The 14,365-nt window shown below is 44.4% G+C and overlaps 1 protein-coding gene across 2 annotated transcripts in view; it reads right to left on the minus strand.

Annotated features, from left to right (window-relative positions):
- LOC136783894 (homeobox protein caupolican-like) overlaps positions 1 to 14,365 on the minus strand; it is a 46,333-nt gene that overhangs the window by 10,121 nt on the left and 21,847 nt on the right. Inside the window, exons 4-7 of one of the 2 annotated variants that reach the window (XM_066744252.1) lie at positions 5,892 to 6,250; positions 2,639 to 2,809; positions 1,759 to 2,569; positions 128 to 209 (exon numbers count right to left, since the gene is read on the minus strand). In XM_066744252.1, the coding sequence (XP_066600349.1) occupies positions 170 to 209; positions 1,759 to 2,569; positions 2,639 to 2,809; positions 5,892 to 6,250 (1,381 nt within the window). In that variant the 3' untranslated portion in view covers positions 128 to 169. Of the gene's footprint in view, positions 1 to 127; positions 210 to 1,758; positions 2,810 to 5,891; positions 6,251 to 14,365 lie in introns of both variants that reach the window. The other variant, XM_066744243.1, reaches the window with a different exon arrangement.

Raw genomic sequence — 14,365 nt, forward strand, 5'->3', positions numbered from 1 at the left:
ATTATCCGCGTCATTAATAAATTATTCGCTTTCACGAGGCTCGTCGTCTGGTTCAGTCGAGATTGCGAAGAGACGGCGCGCGGCTCGCCCAGAAGATATTGGCAATGAAAGAGTGATTTCAGCTCACCTTGAAAGGCGTGACATTTATCCAGAGTGTCGAGAGCTCGCTTTAAACTGGTGACACGAATCCACTACCCATCGTTTGAGATCTGGAAGAGGATCAGAGAGACATAGAAAATGGTCTTAATTTCGTTATGCTTTATATATATGAGCAATTCCACCAATTCGGGAACTGGTTTACCGACGCACATCCCAGATATTTTTTATATTCTCAGATCTTGTACTCTTTATCGAAAAATGATGTTCTAATTTTTTTCAGAATTGTTTATCCATTATTTACGACGTGGTTATGTTGAAAAGATTTTGATTTTAAGTACGTCCTATCTTTTAATTTATTATCTATACTTTTTCAAATAACTTCACCTTTCCAGTGGAATAATTGTTCTTCTAGTAACATCACTTTATACCGAAGAAATTAGCGTTTAAAGTATAAAAATCAATTTTTCAGGAAATGCGTATTTTTTTTAAGTATTTTTTTCGTAAAGTTGAGAAAATTCCACATGGAACCTGTAACTTTGAAAATGGGATCCCTATTAAAACTCGTCGAATCGATAATAATAAAAAAAAAAGAAATAATAAATAGTTTACCGCAAGTATTATGAACTATCTCGATTCTTATGGACTTTTTTTGCAAGTACGACACTAGAGCCTGTAATATTTATTCGAAATTACTTAATTTTATTACTGTAAGTGCCGGTGTCTTTGCGTAAAAATCGGGATTACGTAGGAGAACCAGATTAATTTTTTTTAATTGCAGTAATAGCTATCCCAATGTGTTTTTTCTACTCTGTATATCATTTTTTATTTTTAAATCAACTTCAAACCTACAAATTTTAAACTTTAAACTTTCAAAACAAGAGTATATTTAGGGTTGAGGAACAAAAAATTTAGACTGGTACTCCTACGTAATCTCGACTTTTACGCAAAGACACCGGCACTTACAGTAATAAAATTAAGTCATTTTGAATAAATATTACAGGCTCTCTAGTGTCATACTTGGGAAAAACGTCCCTAAGAATCGAGATAGTCCATAATACTTGCGGTAAACTATTTATTATTTCTTTTTTTTTATTATTATCGATTCGAAGAGTTTTAATAGGAATTCCATTTTGAAAGTTACAGGTTCCATGTGAAATTTTCTCAACTTTACGAAAAAAAAAAACTAAAAAAAAACGCATTTCCTGAAAAATTGATTTTTATACTTTAAATGCTAATTTCTTCGGTATAAAGTGATGTTACTAGAAGAACAATTATTCCACTGGAAAGGTGAGATTTTTCTACATGGAAACCATGTGTGAAAAAAATGTATTAAGTTATTTGAAAAAGTATAGAAAATAAATTAAAAGATAGGACGTACTTAAAATCAAAAACTTTCAAATATAACCACGTCGTAAATAATGGATAAACAATTCTGAAAAAAATTAGAGAATCATTTTCGCGATAAAGAGTACAAGATCTGAGAATATCAAAAAAATCTGGGATGTGCGTCGGTAAACCAGTTCCCGAATTGGTGAAATTGCTCATATATATATACATATATGAATATTATACACAATGATAAAATGGCAGAAAGACAATTAAGAAGAGGAGGGAACGGTGTCCCATCGGTTGGAGGATTGAGAAATAGCTGTCACTCACCCTTTGTAGAAAGGTTTGAAGGCGGTGGTGGCCTCCGTAGGTGGTAAACTGGCAGTGGTCTGGTGTTGGTGAAGTATGGAGTTCTGTCCAGCCGAGGAGAAGTCTTTGTGCGGCGAACTTTGTAGCCTGGAGCTGAAGGAGGACGCACTACTGGCCGATCCGGAGCTAGTGGAGAGGTAACCAGTGGCGACAGGATGATTGTTCACATAAGGATTGGGATTACCGTTGGTCGTCGTATTCCCGTTGCCACCAGGGCAGTAGCCGCCCGGAGGTCCCTGGATCACTCCATTCGGAGTAGCCACCTTCATATTGGGAGGTGTTTGGGGCGGCGTATCCGTGCCAACTTCGGGAAACCCCGCCGCAGCCGAGGATGAGGCGCTTGACGTAGATCCGGACGAAGAGTTTGGATTGTAGTGCAACTGACCACCCGAGGAAGAGGATAGGAAGCCACCGTATCTCGCGCCAGCGGCGGAATACGGCGCTGTTGCCGCTGCGGACGGGCTCATGGATGCCGACGAGGGTAGGGCGAACGAACTTAGTCCTCCAGCAGCACCGGTATTACCCCCAACCCCGCCTCCAGCACCACCAGCACCACCACTACCACCACCACCACCTCCTCCTCCTCCTCCGCCTCCAGCACCGCCGGAGCCCAGCCAAGGTTGTTGAGAATGGTGATGGTGGCCTTGATTAGACAGGTGATGCTGCTGCTGCTGCTGCTGCTGAGCGTAGTGCTGTTGTTGGTGTAGGTGGTGGTATTGCTGATGGTGCGGGTGACTGGGCGGTGGCGGTGTTTTACACGCTGCGGTGTCTGCTAACGACCAGATTTTTGGTTTCGTTGCTGGTATTGGCACACCACCACCACTACAATCTGTTTTAATACCCTCTTCTTTCAGGTGATCCTCCGGCCCGTAACCGTGATGATGATGGTGCTGCATCGCGTGGTGAAACGGATGATCGCTTCTCCGGGGATCCTCCTCCAGGTCCAAATCGTCGTCGTCCTCCAGGTCCTTGTCGTGCTGCATGTGCTCCGCTTTCACGTGTCTCATTGGCTCTGCGGAAATAATGACTTGAGCTTATTTTCATTCCGGCGAACGTTTCTTTCATTTCAATGAGAAACAGAACCAACGCGAAGGTTATGGACAGTATTGGTATGACGAGCGTATAGGTGGTGTGCATGCGCTAATTGGATAAAGAGATATTCTAGCCCGCACGGTTTGCTAAATGTCAGGAAGCATAGTTTGGAAGCACTGCAATGCCGTTTCGTGGTAATATAAGCGTTAAAGTTTTATAATCCCTGGCGTGAAAGTAGGGTATTGAAAGAGCGGAGTCATTTCGCAGACGAGACCCGGCTGCTGCGCTAGATAGCCCGGTGATATGGTGGTTGGAGAGTTTTCTTCGCACCCCAACAGAGTTGAGCTGTAAGGGATGCTGCGAAAAAAGGGAGCGAAGCCTTCAACCACTTTGGGGCGCGAGAGATTTGAGCTCCCCTTGGGGCAGAGGGTGAGAGCCTATCTCCCTTTCTTTCTAACGCGATGCTGTTAGCTTCTATCCTCATCCCCGTCGATCCTTCTTGCCTGTCTCTTTCTCTCCTGGGGCACTCTAGGATCGTCCCAACAGTCTGCCAGGCAGCCATCGAGCCGAACCGAGCCAAGCTAAACCGAGCCAAGCCAAGCCGAGCCAAGCCAGTCAGTCAGGGGTGAGAATTTCATTAAGAGGTTCGAATGAGTCGGCAGAGGGTTTACTTGATGGGTCGTCAAGCGATAATTTCCAAGCTGGAAGGGGCCGCCGGCGCTATATCCAAAGTGCGAAAGAGACAGAGGGAGAGAGGGGGAGAGAGAGAGAGAGAGAGAGAGAGAGAGAGAGAGTACGAAATAATGCAGGAGCGAGAGCGGTATCGACGGAAAAAGAGAGTTTAGGTTTAGGGTGCACGCACCCCTTATAAAAGGAACCTTATGGCCCAACTAAATAGATACTACCGCCGAGTCCACAAGTGGCTCTTTAACTTTTGACCCTCTTTTATCAGATGTTAATCTCATAATCTTCGTACCGTCCGGTCCAATGCTTCGCTTAAGAGTATCAAGTTTATAGCAAACATTTGCCTTCCTCGAGAAATCACCAACATATTTTTCCCATCCCTTCTCATTCCCATTTTATTTCTCTCTTTTCGTTATATCGTACATAAGTGCGATAATAAAGCTCGACTAGGCTAAAAGCTTGAAGCGCTATTATCACATACATTCTACTCGTGTATAAAACTTTTTGCCCTCGTGTCCTCCCGCATAGGCACCACATGGTTTCGAAAACAAAAAACACGACTCCGAACTTTCTCGACCATTTCAGCGTCGCGCCAGTGGAATATACATTCGCACCTCTCTCGACGTTTTTTAAAAATTCACCATTCCTGAAATATCATGATTTTATCGCGTAATTTGCTTGGAAAGAGAAAAATAATTGCTCGAGTTTGATCGTTAGTATATACTCGTGAGATTGTTCTCGCGAAGATTGAACAATAGTAGCAAAGCGTTGGTGAAACAATCCATCAAGTGCATCGCAGCTGCGTCTCACGTCTCTTTCTCACATCTTGGCAAATAAATCATGACACTTCCGCAATCTCAACAGCGAGATTGCGTAACAGGTCAGTTTTACGGGAGAGAATCTTCTCGGAAATCTGACGCGTGACACTCGGTAAGAGCGCCTAGATGGCCCGGTGTGCGCTTGGGGATAGAATAGAGTTGATGGCAGTGTAGGGAAGGTGGAGGAGAAGGGGAGTGGAGGGGTACGAAGAGGATAGAGAAAGGGGGTGGTTGGAGGCAGGAGGAAATGCGCCGATATTGGCCAATGTGCGGTGGGGTAATGGTGGCCATAGGAGGGTCTGTGCCATTCGTCTCGCCGTGGGCGCCGATACATCACCGTGCCTCGAACCAACGCTATCCCTCTATCTATATACATCCACGCTGCACATACATGATATAGTATACACTCCTCCCATATACGTATATACTACATTTGGCATATATGGACCTGTGTACAGCCCTGCGGAGAGTGTATGTACTATAGATGGCTACTCAGGTCAGCCGCACCCTCCGCGCACAGCACGCGCGCGCACTTAGGTGTTCCTCTATCCGTATACACGTACAATAAAACCACCTATGTATTTGTAGCTACATACGCCTCTCCTCTCGTACGTATGTGTTCAAGCTGGACGCGCACAACGCACACTGGACCCAGCAGCCAGTTACCTACCAACACCAGCGTAGCCTCCGACGAGGGACCAAACCGAAGGCCATTAATCTCTTTGCGCGGCAACCCGCAACCCGTCACTGTGTTTACCCACATGTGAACCATTATGTCCGCCCTCGCGATATAGACCCGGCTCCGGGACCGTTGCGAAATTCTAACGTGCCGTTTCCGGGCATCAACCGACCAACGATGATATACCATACACGAATTTACCTTCTCCAAAATCCTACATTTCTTACCAACGAATCGTTAATAATTTCCTTTTCGCACTGTCATTCTCAGCTTCTTTGCAAATCCTAGCTGTATTTTTATGGTAAAGATATTAGCTCTCTATAACTGAATATATATATGACAGAGACTAGTCGGATACTGTTATAAAATCAACCACAGCACAGTAATGTATCCGGATGTTGAATAAAGTACGGTATCTGTCCTGGTTATGGTTAACGTAAGATGATGAGAATCGAAGAATCTATTTTTTCAGCTTTCACGGAGACAGCTTATTGGAAAGTTTTGAGAATGTATATAGTGATCTATTAGTCCGGACGTTGGAGCTACACGTGGGAGGAGGTCAAATAGCTTGATTCATTGTGGCCGGAGCTTACGCAACGTCAGAATTCACGAGCGATGAGTATTGGATATATCGGGTAAACTGCAGTCATGCGCGATACACGCGTCACTGCTCGGTATTGCCGCGCGCTCGAAGATCCCGTTTCTTTTAGACTGTCTCTCGAGCTATTTTTAACGAGACCTTAATTACTCTCTGGGGACAGAACTCTTAGACTCTAAGAAACTCGTGCTTTATGCTGGGTAAAAAATTTGTCACTTGGCAAGGTTCGCCTTTGGAGAGAGGTAAAAGAGAGAGAGAGAGAGAGAAATTTTTGTTAACTCACCATTGTCATCCAGGCCTCTTCTTGCCTCGTCTCCGACTCTGTCACCTCGATTGTCAGTCGCCATTTCATCCTTCTCCTTGTTGTCCTCAGAGTCCGTTAGGACGGCATCGTCATCGTCATCCGTCTTGTTTTTCGGCTCCCATGTCATTTTGTTCTCTTTCTTCAGGCGTCTTCGAGCGTTCGCGAACCACGTGGACACTTGCGTTAACGTCATTTTCGTGATAATCGCGAGCATGATCTTCTCGCCTTTAGTCGGATATGGATTTTTCTTATGCTCGTTAAGCCAGGCCTTCAAGGTTGCCGTTGACTCCCTCGTGGCGTTTTTTCGCCTCGCCGCCAGGTCGTATCCAGCTCCGTATCTGCGTTAGAGGCAAAAAGAGAATGATTCCATTAAATCCCGCAGCGACAAGCAAGACGTTCTGCATGATTCCGAAGAAATTACGATAATCATCGATTATGGTAAAGTAACGAAGGAGGGATAAGAAGCGTTCGGACAAGGACGGATAAATGGGTCATTACGCCACACTGCATGGATGCTCGAGTTTGGAGAAAAAACAACAAAGCTATGTGTTTGACAAAAAAAAAAAAAAGAACAACCGTCCATCATCATCTTTGGAGCGGAGCCACACTCCATCGTGAAGTGGCATTGTGCGAAGGGTGCGAATTCCCTGCAGATTTTGGCAAGTCCAAAGTGCTGCGGAGTCCCGAGGTCTTCGCAAGAGACGACGAGTTACGGAATGGCGTCTCCTACTGGGTTGAGGGTGATACTGCGGCAAATATATACGGAGAATAAACCCCCAGCTGCGGCGTGATTCCATCGAGCACCCCCAGCACTCACTCGCCGTAATGGCGATTCGATCGATCCCCCAACCACCCCCGGACTCGCTTTTACCGTCTCTCTCACACACACACACACAATCTATATCTATCTATCTCTCGCTCTTTCCCTCGCACACGCTCTCTCGGAGAAACCTGCCACTGTGCGCAGTGTTACGCGTATGTACCATTATATATATACACACACATACCCACACTATAGGCTAAAATACCGTCTATCGACGTTCCACGAAACGCTTTTGACGCTCGTCTCGCTCTCTACTGCCATATCAGGTATGTATACATATATTCCATTGCACACGATACAACCATTTTCCTTCCTCGACCCGATTAACGAAAATAATCCGTAAAAAAAAGAAATGAAAAAAATCTAACGGTTTTCCCCCATATATTTTCGTGGCACTCGAGGCATCGTTGCATATCGCGACTCCTATCGACGTCCCGTCAGCCATGAAATATTTCCAGCAGCTCCGTTCTCCAAGCGAGCACAGGGAGAGCTGCGTCCCTCGGACCGAAGCTTCGAGGTTAGGCAATTTTCTCAAGAGAAAGAGCAATATCGCTCGACAGTGAGAAACAAAGGGATCGGCACTGGTTGCACGCTAGGAAGCGTCCGTTTTTGCAGCTGCTTAGACTCCAACAAGTCTCATCCGTCGAACGATTCGTCTTAGCGAGTGTTTTTGCCGGCTTAACGAGAGATGGCTGGCCGAGATTGGCCGGCTGGTGTTGCGGAATTACACATAAAAATGGTAATGTCCTTCTATCGGATGCGCCGCTACCTCTAAGCCACTTTAATTAACCGACGCTCATCTCTCGCGTGAATTTTATATACGCGCAGCGAAAAGATGAATATTCAACGAGATTTTGTTTTCTCGGAAAAGTCAACGTTCCTCCTGCACCTATGCTTCGTACCGTCCTGAAAGCTATACCTGGGCCAATCAGCTATCGCCTTCTCTCGCGAGGCAAAATCTTTCTTTACGAGCTGGTCTCATTCGAATGGACACGTTTCTTCCGACTGGATCGGTTTTTATGATCGGTCCTATCGGTGTATATATAGCACCCCGCTGGTGTCGCGCGCACCAAATACCATGCAGCTCCTTTATATCCACCTCTCGTTCCGATTTAATTTTAAAAGTAGCACCTGCATCCTCCGAGGAAGCTCGGTTTTATCAAAATTTCAAATTTATCGAATATCTCGCTCAATCAACACAGCTCCGAGATACATTTTAAGCGGCTTCATCGCGAAATTATTATATTTATACTTATAAATAATTCATTTGGAAAAGATGAGGGAATAGAGTTATATATTGCATCTATATATATATATAGCACATACATGTATATATATATATATATATATATATATAGGTAGACGTATAACGTGCAGGGATTTGCCACGGAGGAATCTTTTCCGCTCGTTTTCCAGTGAGAGGCACCGACACGGATAATCGAATCGGAAGAGGGCCGTGATAAAAGCAGAAAGAGATTTAGAGCGACGCGCCAGTGGTGTGGGCGAATCGACCTCGAGTGGGGGAATTAAGGGAAGCAGACTGAGGAGAACGGGATGGATGGGCAACGATTAGGTTCCTGATTTTAGACCAGCGCGCGTATATAACTCCCATTGCCATTTCTCGGCTTCGGTAAACATTCTGGCTTTTCGATGAGCTCGCGCGAGTGGCCAGTTGTTGGCAGAAAAGACGCGGAGAAGGTGGAGAACGTTTCACCCTCTATTAAATTCCATCGGACAAGGGAAAGGCGGCCACCAAGCCTCTCCTTTCTCGCCAATAAAACCGGCCTCCTTTTACTTCTTCTCGCCCTATTCTTCCTTCTGTTCTTTAAGCTTCTTTTTCTTTCTCCCACTGTCTCATCTTGCTTTTTTTGCCCCGGGCCCACTACCGGGGGCCACTCGCTTCTTCTCCAAAGTCTCCGATCGATCGCGATTCCTTCCACTGTAGTCAGCCCCGTTCTTCTCCACTCGCTCCAATCGAGCAAACACTTATAGGAATCATGTAGAGAAATCCACCTGGAGCTCTATTATAGTAATACTGTAGCGAGTGTGTAATGAGTAAAATTCCATTGTAGATATATATAGAGCACTCCCCCCCCCCTCCCCCCACTCCCACTTTCCGCCAAAACATTCCATTTCTCCGGATTATATACCAAAAACGATCAAACATCCCAGCTGAATCGTGCGTATCGTGCAGGTTGCCTGTTCGCAGGTCAGTTTCATATATCACTCGACTTGAGAAGTTTTTGTTTCATGCTTATCCGGCTTGTATCGTCTCACGTAAAAACGAACAGCTACCGTACAGGTCGCCTGTAATAAGTATTATTTGTAGCACGGTATATGGCAAGGCCTCGTGTGTTTTACGATGGGTAATTTTTAAACTTACATCGGAGTTTGTTCGCACGAGCGAGAGGAGAAAGGCAAAGTCAAAAAAGACACGCGGTCTCCGCTAAAGAAGAAACAGAAATGAGCTTACACGCAGGTGAGTGTAATAAATTGTACGAAAGGTCTGAGGAATTTTTATTAAAATCTAACGGGTGATCTCTGCTGCGCGGGTGATATTTGTTTCGATGTAAAGAAAAATAACAGACTATCGATTTTCTTCGTGGAGTTATTTCGTAGCTGTCAGATTTCTAGATTTTTACAAAATTCAACGCATAGGGTTAATTTAAAAATGCTAGCTGTCCATTTCTAGCCAAGGGGTGGGAGTTTTACTCGATCAAAAATTTGACATATCGACTGGAAAAGACATTTTTTACCAGAGTAAAAAGAATGAAACTAAAAGAAGGTTACGCAAAGTGAATGTATAGGTAAAACGGTTCATGTGCACAAGGATATGCACGCGAGATTACGCCGTTGTTGCGCCATATTTGCCGTCCTTTGCATTCACGAGACCAAAGTGCTCTTAAGAATCATTATCCTGATCGGTAACTATTGTTCACTGATAATTTTACCCTCGAGCTACTTTAAAAGAGCGCGACTTAAAATCTTGTAAATTTTAATCTAAACGATTGGAGCAGCTTGTCGCTATGTATGTATTATAACTATACGCTTCGAGTCAATTTTCTGTTATGCGTGTCTAAAAGTTTTAGTTTAGGCTTTTTGCCCAGGCTACTAATCTTGTCAATGTGGTTATTTCGATGGGAATGAAATATTGCTCGGCATAGCGAGGCTTTGGCCCGAGATGCAATTTCGACTATAGGTAGTAGGTACTCCACTAGAGCTTGTGCGCCGTAGTTGCTGCGCAATTATCTAGATACACCCTGACGCCCGCCGGCATTTACATAGTAAGCGTACCGTTGCGTGTCGTGGGAAGAGAATCGCTCGGATGTATCGACGCGATTGCCTCGCGTATGAAGAGGCACCAACGGTAAGCCGCAACTGCTTCTTCTTCTTATTCATGTCCCCCCCCCCCCCCTCTAACCCTCCCCCAGCTTCTCCCACGTTTCTTACTCCCGGCAGCCGAATCAACGAAACATTCAGCGAAAATAAAATAAGCCCCGGCAATAAGCCGAATGACCTCGTATAAATTTCCCCTTACCACACTTATCTCCATTTCCATTTTGCAAAAAATTTAATTTATATATTTCGCAATCGGATTTTTTTTCTTCCAACATGATTTATCGAGATAAGACTTCACGTAGAACCGAAAGATTCAATTTCCGGATTAATCAACATCTCGACGAATTTTGTTTATTGCAGTTTGAACGGGATTTAACAAATTTCGTATACAGTATATATGTATACTATCTATCGCGTTTGTGAAACGCCAGGCGGAAATCGCTTAAAATACTGTGGGAACCATTGAAAAGCCATTAGCGTGATGGCGCGACGATGCCAGTGTCGAAAACGCTTTTCATGGAAATTTAACACACGCTTTTGAAAATGCAAGCAAAAGCTGACGGAAAAAGAGTGGGATTCCAATGGTTTTGAATCGTATTTCGGACGTTGCACCGTCTAAATCGACTGTTATCCACCACTATCATTGAATCTTTTACGTTCTGGACTTTGATTCGAGTATTTCAGTAACGACTGTTTCGGAGCTTTCACCCGGAAGAGGTGGCCATTGGGGCTGTGCAAAAAATCGATGGCAAGGATATAGCATTGGGTAACAGGTGTAACAGGATAGACTTTTTTTATTATAGAAGAATTTTTATCAAGATTGGAGAATTAATTTCGTAGTGTGGAGAGGATGAATTTTTAAACGGAGGATAAATAAAGTGTGCATGGATGATGAAGGTATATATAGACGGGAAGGGAAGATACGTGTATACTATACTATAAATGCGAATTGTCGAATACGTCCAGGGGGTAATAACGATGTGGAACAGTGGATGAAAGAGCACGTAATACCAGATACCGAGGCCACTCGAGCGTCTCATTAGGGCTTTTGCATATGGTGGCGTCAACCTCGAAAGGTTAACCAATATTGGCAGAACGCGCATAATTACGTCCTCCGACTAACTGTACCATTCTCTATTGCTCTAATAGCATATATATATATATATATAGCTGGAGTCTGCCTATTCTATCCGGGACTCGTCAAACTCGATCCCTCCTACATCTGCCAATCAGGCTTTATCACTGGCTCCCGTATTTTACTACAGTGTATGCAAACTCTCCCCGTATACAGGAGTCATGAAATATTTCGTATATCTCGTTATAGTTTCTAGAGTAAAATGGTGCAATAAGAATCTATATAGCAAGCTTGTCTCGGGTAGATTCAAAGTTGCCAACTGAATGTGTTTTACCGCAATTGCTCTACACAGCACTATACTGCATTTCCGGCAGACGCCGTGAACTACAGTCAAACTCGACGGCGCTTTGTGTCGAATCGGTTTCTCCGGCTTAACTCGTTTGTCCTCGTTATTGCTACCTTGCCAGTTACTATAAGGTCCGTTTCCATTAACGAGCAGTGTGCAGTGATCTGTGGAGATGCATAGGTCCAGCAAACTCCACTTCTACCAACACACTTGAGCGCTTCGATGTCTCTTGAATCTTCCGTGAATTACTCCGCACGACGGCTATTTAGAACTCGATACTAATTGTTCAACTTATCTCGACGTTTTTCTCTCCGAGAGACAGCAGCTATTGTTCTCGCGATCGCTGTACCTCACTTGAACCTAATTGATCGTTCGTCATTAACCGATTCGCTCGTTCGCTCCGAATAATCACTTAATATATATACATATACGTGCGAATCAATTTCAGCGGACCTGCGGATAGAATTATGGTATATATGTTGGAATAAATTAATAGTTAATTATTAGCAAGGCTCTCGTGTTCCTTCTTCGTTATGTCGATAAAAGCTGAGATTGAGATCGGAGGTTTTTATTTACGGATGAGATTGACTTTTCTACGAGTTAAGTTTCGTCTGGGTAGATCGGGAAAAACGATAGCTAACCGGTTAACAGCGAGTGACTGCAAGCCTAAAAAAACAACTGGGGCACAATTAAACCGCCATCCTCACCTGGATTAGATCGCGTTTCACAAGCAAAAAGTGGTATTTCTATTTTAGGTAAAAATTAACTTGGCACGACTGGGAATTTGCTAACACGACAGCTTGTTATATTCAACGAAAGAGAGCTATTTAATGTTATTATTGAAAAAAATTCGAGCATTCGCCTCTTCCTTAGAAAAGTATATTTTCTACATCCCTCTGTACCATATATATTCTCCTAAAAATTAATGGAACGGAAAGCGCGGCGTTCATACCACTTGAATTCATAAATTCTTCCAAACCCTACACCCTATTTTTTTTCAATCTAAATAAATAAAACTTTTATCATTGTCGAGAAATCCCAAGAGATCATCGAATTAGATTACTTTTGGCTTTGATAAAAAATTAATCGCGTTCATCGTTTAAGTTTTAATTCGCAGCTTCCTGCCATAATATAGAAAGCACTACCGGAAAAAGAGGAGCCGACGAAAGAAACTGCGGTAGGACATCCGTCGATTAAAGCAGGTCTTGGCAAAGAGTTGGTTATCTCTGAGAAGCTCCGGGAGTAGTAAAGTAGAAGTATAGCAGGAGGAAGAGGATCAGCACACATACGCACGCACGCACGCACGCACGCACGCACATACACATAGGAGAAAAAGAGAGGGAGCTGTTAGTTGGCAATCGGGGATAGTACGTGGCGCCGATCGAGCAGCGCTCAATTTGCGCGTCCGCCGGGTCTCGTTGGAAGCTCCAAAGGGATGAGACGGGAAAAAGGGGGATGGAGAAGCTTGAAAACAATGGGAATGGGTAAGTGACGCTTGGCCAACAGAATACAGCTCTCTCGACTGAAGCGGGAAGGACAAGGAGAAGAGAAGCCGCTCTCGTATTATTAAGCAAGTAAATTAATAGAGGCTCGTGGAGGCCGACGAAGGGTGGATTCCAGGATAAACAAAGCCTATGGGAGGGGGGGGGGGGGTAGCGTGAGCTAACACGTTGAGAGTGCCAGTGTCTTTGTATGTGTACAAGCTGTGTATCCGTGCGTGGGCCAAGCGTCACAGGGTGGGGAACTCTACTGGTCGTGGTCGTCGTCGTCGACGCTGCCGTCATAGTATAGTTGGTGTGTTTGCATCGACACAAGGGTTGCTAAGCAAAGCAAGTAAAGCACCTGTGGGAGTTGTCTCTCTCTCCCTCTCTCTCTCTCTCTCTCTCCCCCGTCTCTCTCGAAGCAGAGTAGAGTTAGTGGGTGGAGAAGAATGGGAGCTAGTAGGGATATGGGAAGAGTGCGCTGGCCCGTACAGTATATATACGTAACGAAAGAGAACGAGAGAGAGAGAGAGAGAGAGAGAGCGAGAGAGAAATGCAAGGGAGAGAGGAGGCTTGGCGAACGGGCGAGCCAAACCCGGGAGGAAGCCAATCAATAAACCCACTCGCTCACTCGCTCTTCTACGGAGAGAGACCTACTACTGCTCGCGTAGGGAGAGCAGATGCCTATATACCTAACCTGGAAGCCTCCATTATGTACGCCCACTCGGCTGCCTACAGCCATTTTGTAACCGTCCGTCGAGCTCGCGCTCGCTACACTGATTCTCTCTCTTACTCTCTTACCCCCCACCCTCTACCATCCCGCCCCCTCTTTCTCTCACTCTCTCTATCTCTCTCTTCCTTCCTTCCTTCCTTCCTTCCTTCCTTCCTTCCTGCCTTCCTGCCTTCCTTATTCCTTTGGACAGAATTGCCCCAGCTCTTTCATCCCTCTTCCAGGATAAACAGATATCAAGCACTCCCTCAGTTATACGTATCACGATCCCAAGATCTTCACTCCACTTATACTTCGCGCTACCCATTCAATATCCTAGAGAATAAGACTGTCCCCCGTAAGCTCATATTTGTCAGTCTTCCCACTTCCCTCTACCACATCTCGAAACATTTTCAAAATAATGACGAAAAATCTGCGTCTGATAAACTTCCCAGCCTCTATAAATTTTGTCGTCATTTATACAGAAAAAAGTTTCTTATTCAATGTATAGCGCTAGACGTACAGGGTAACCTTGGGACGAATAACTAAAGGTTAGTAATTTTTAAAAACATTCGTGCATTCTATACTTATCAATGGACTAGTTTTATAACATTTATGTTGGTAGTTCAAGAAATGGAGTAAATATAGCAGTAGGCTAAAAATTGTTTAATTATAGTTTT

The sequence above is a fragment of the Prorops nasuta genome, unplaced genomic scaffold (genome assembly GCF_024137725.1).
Source record: "Prorops nasuta isolate Cenicafe-Biocafe unplaced genomic scaffold, Cenicafe_Pnas_1.2 PNAS00003, whole genome shotgun sequence".
Taxonomy (NCBI): Eukaryota; Metazoa; Arthropoda; class Insecta; order Hymenoptera; family Bethylidae; genus Prorops; species Prorops nasuta.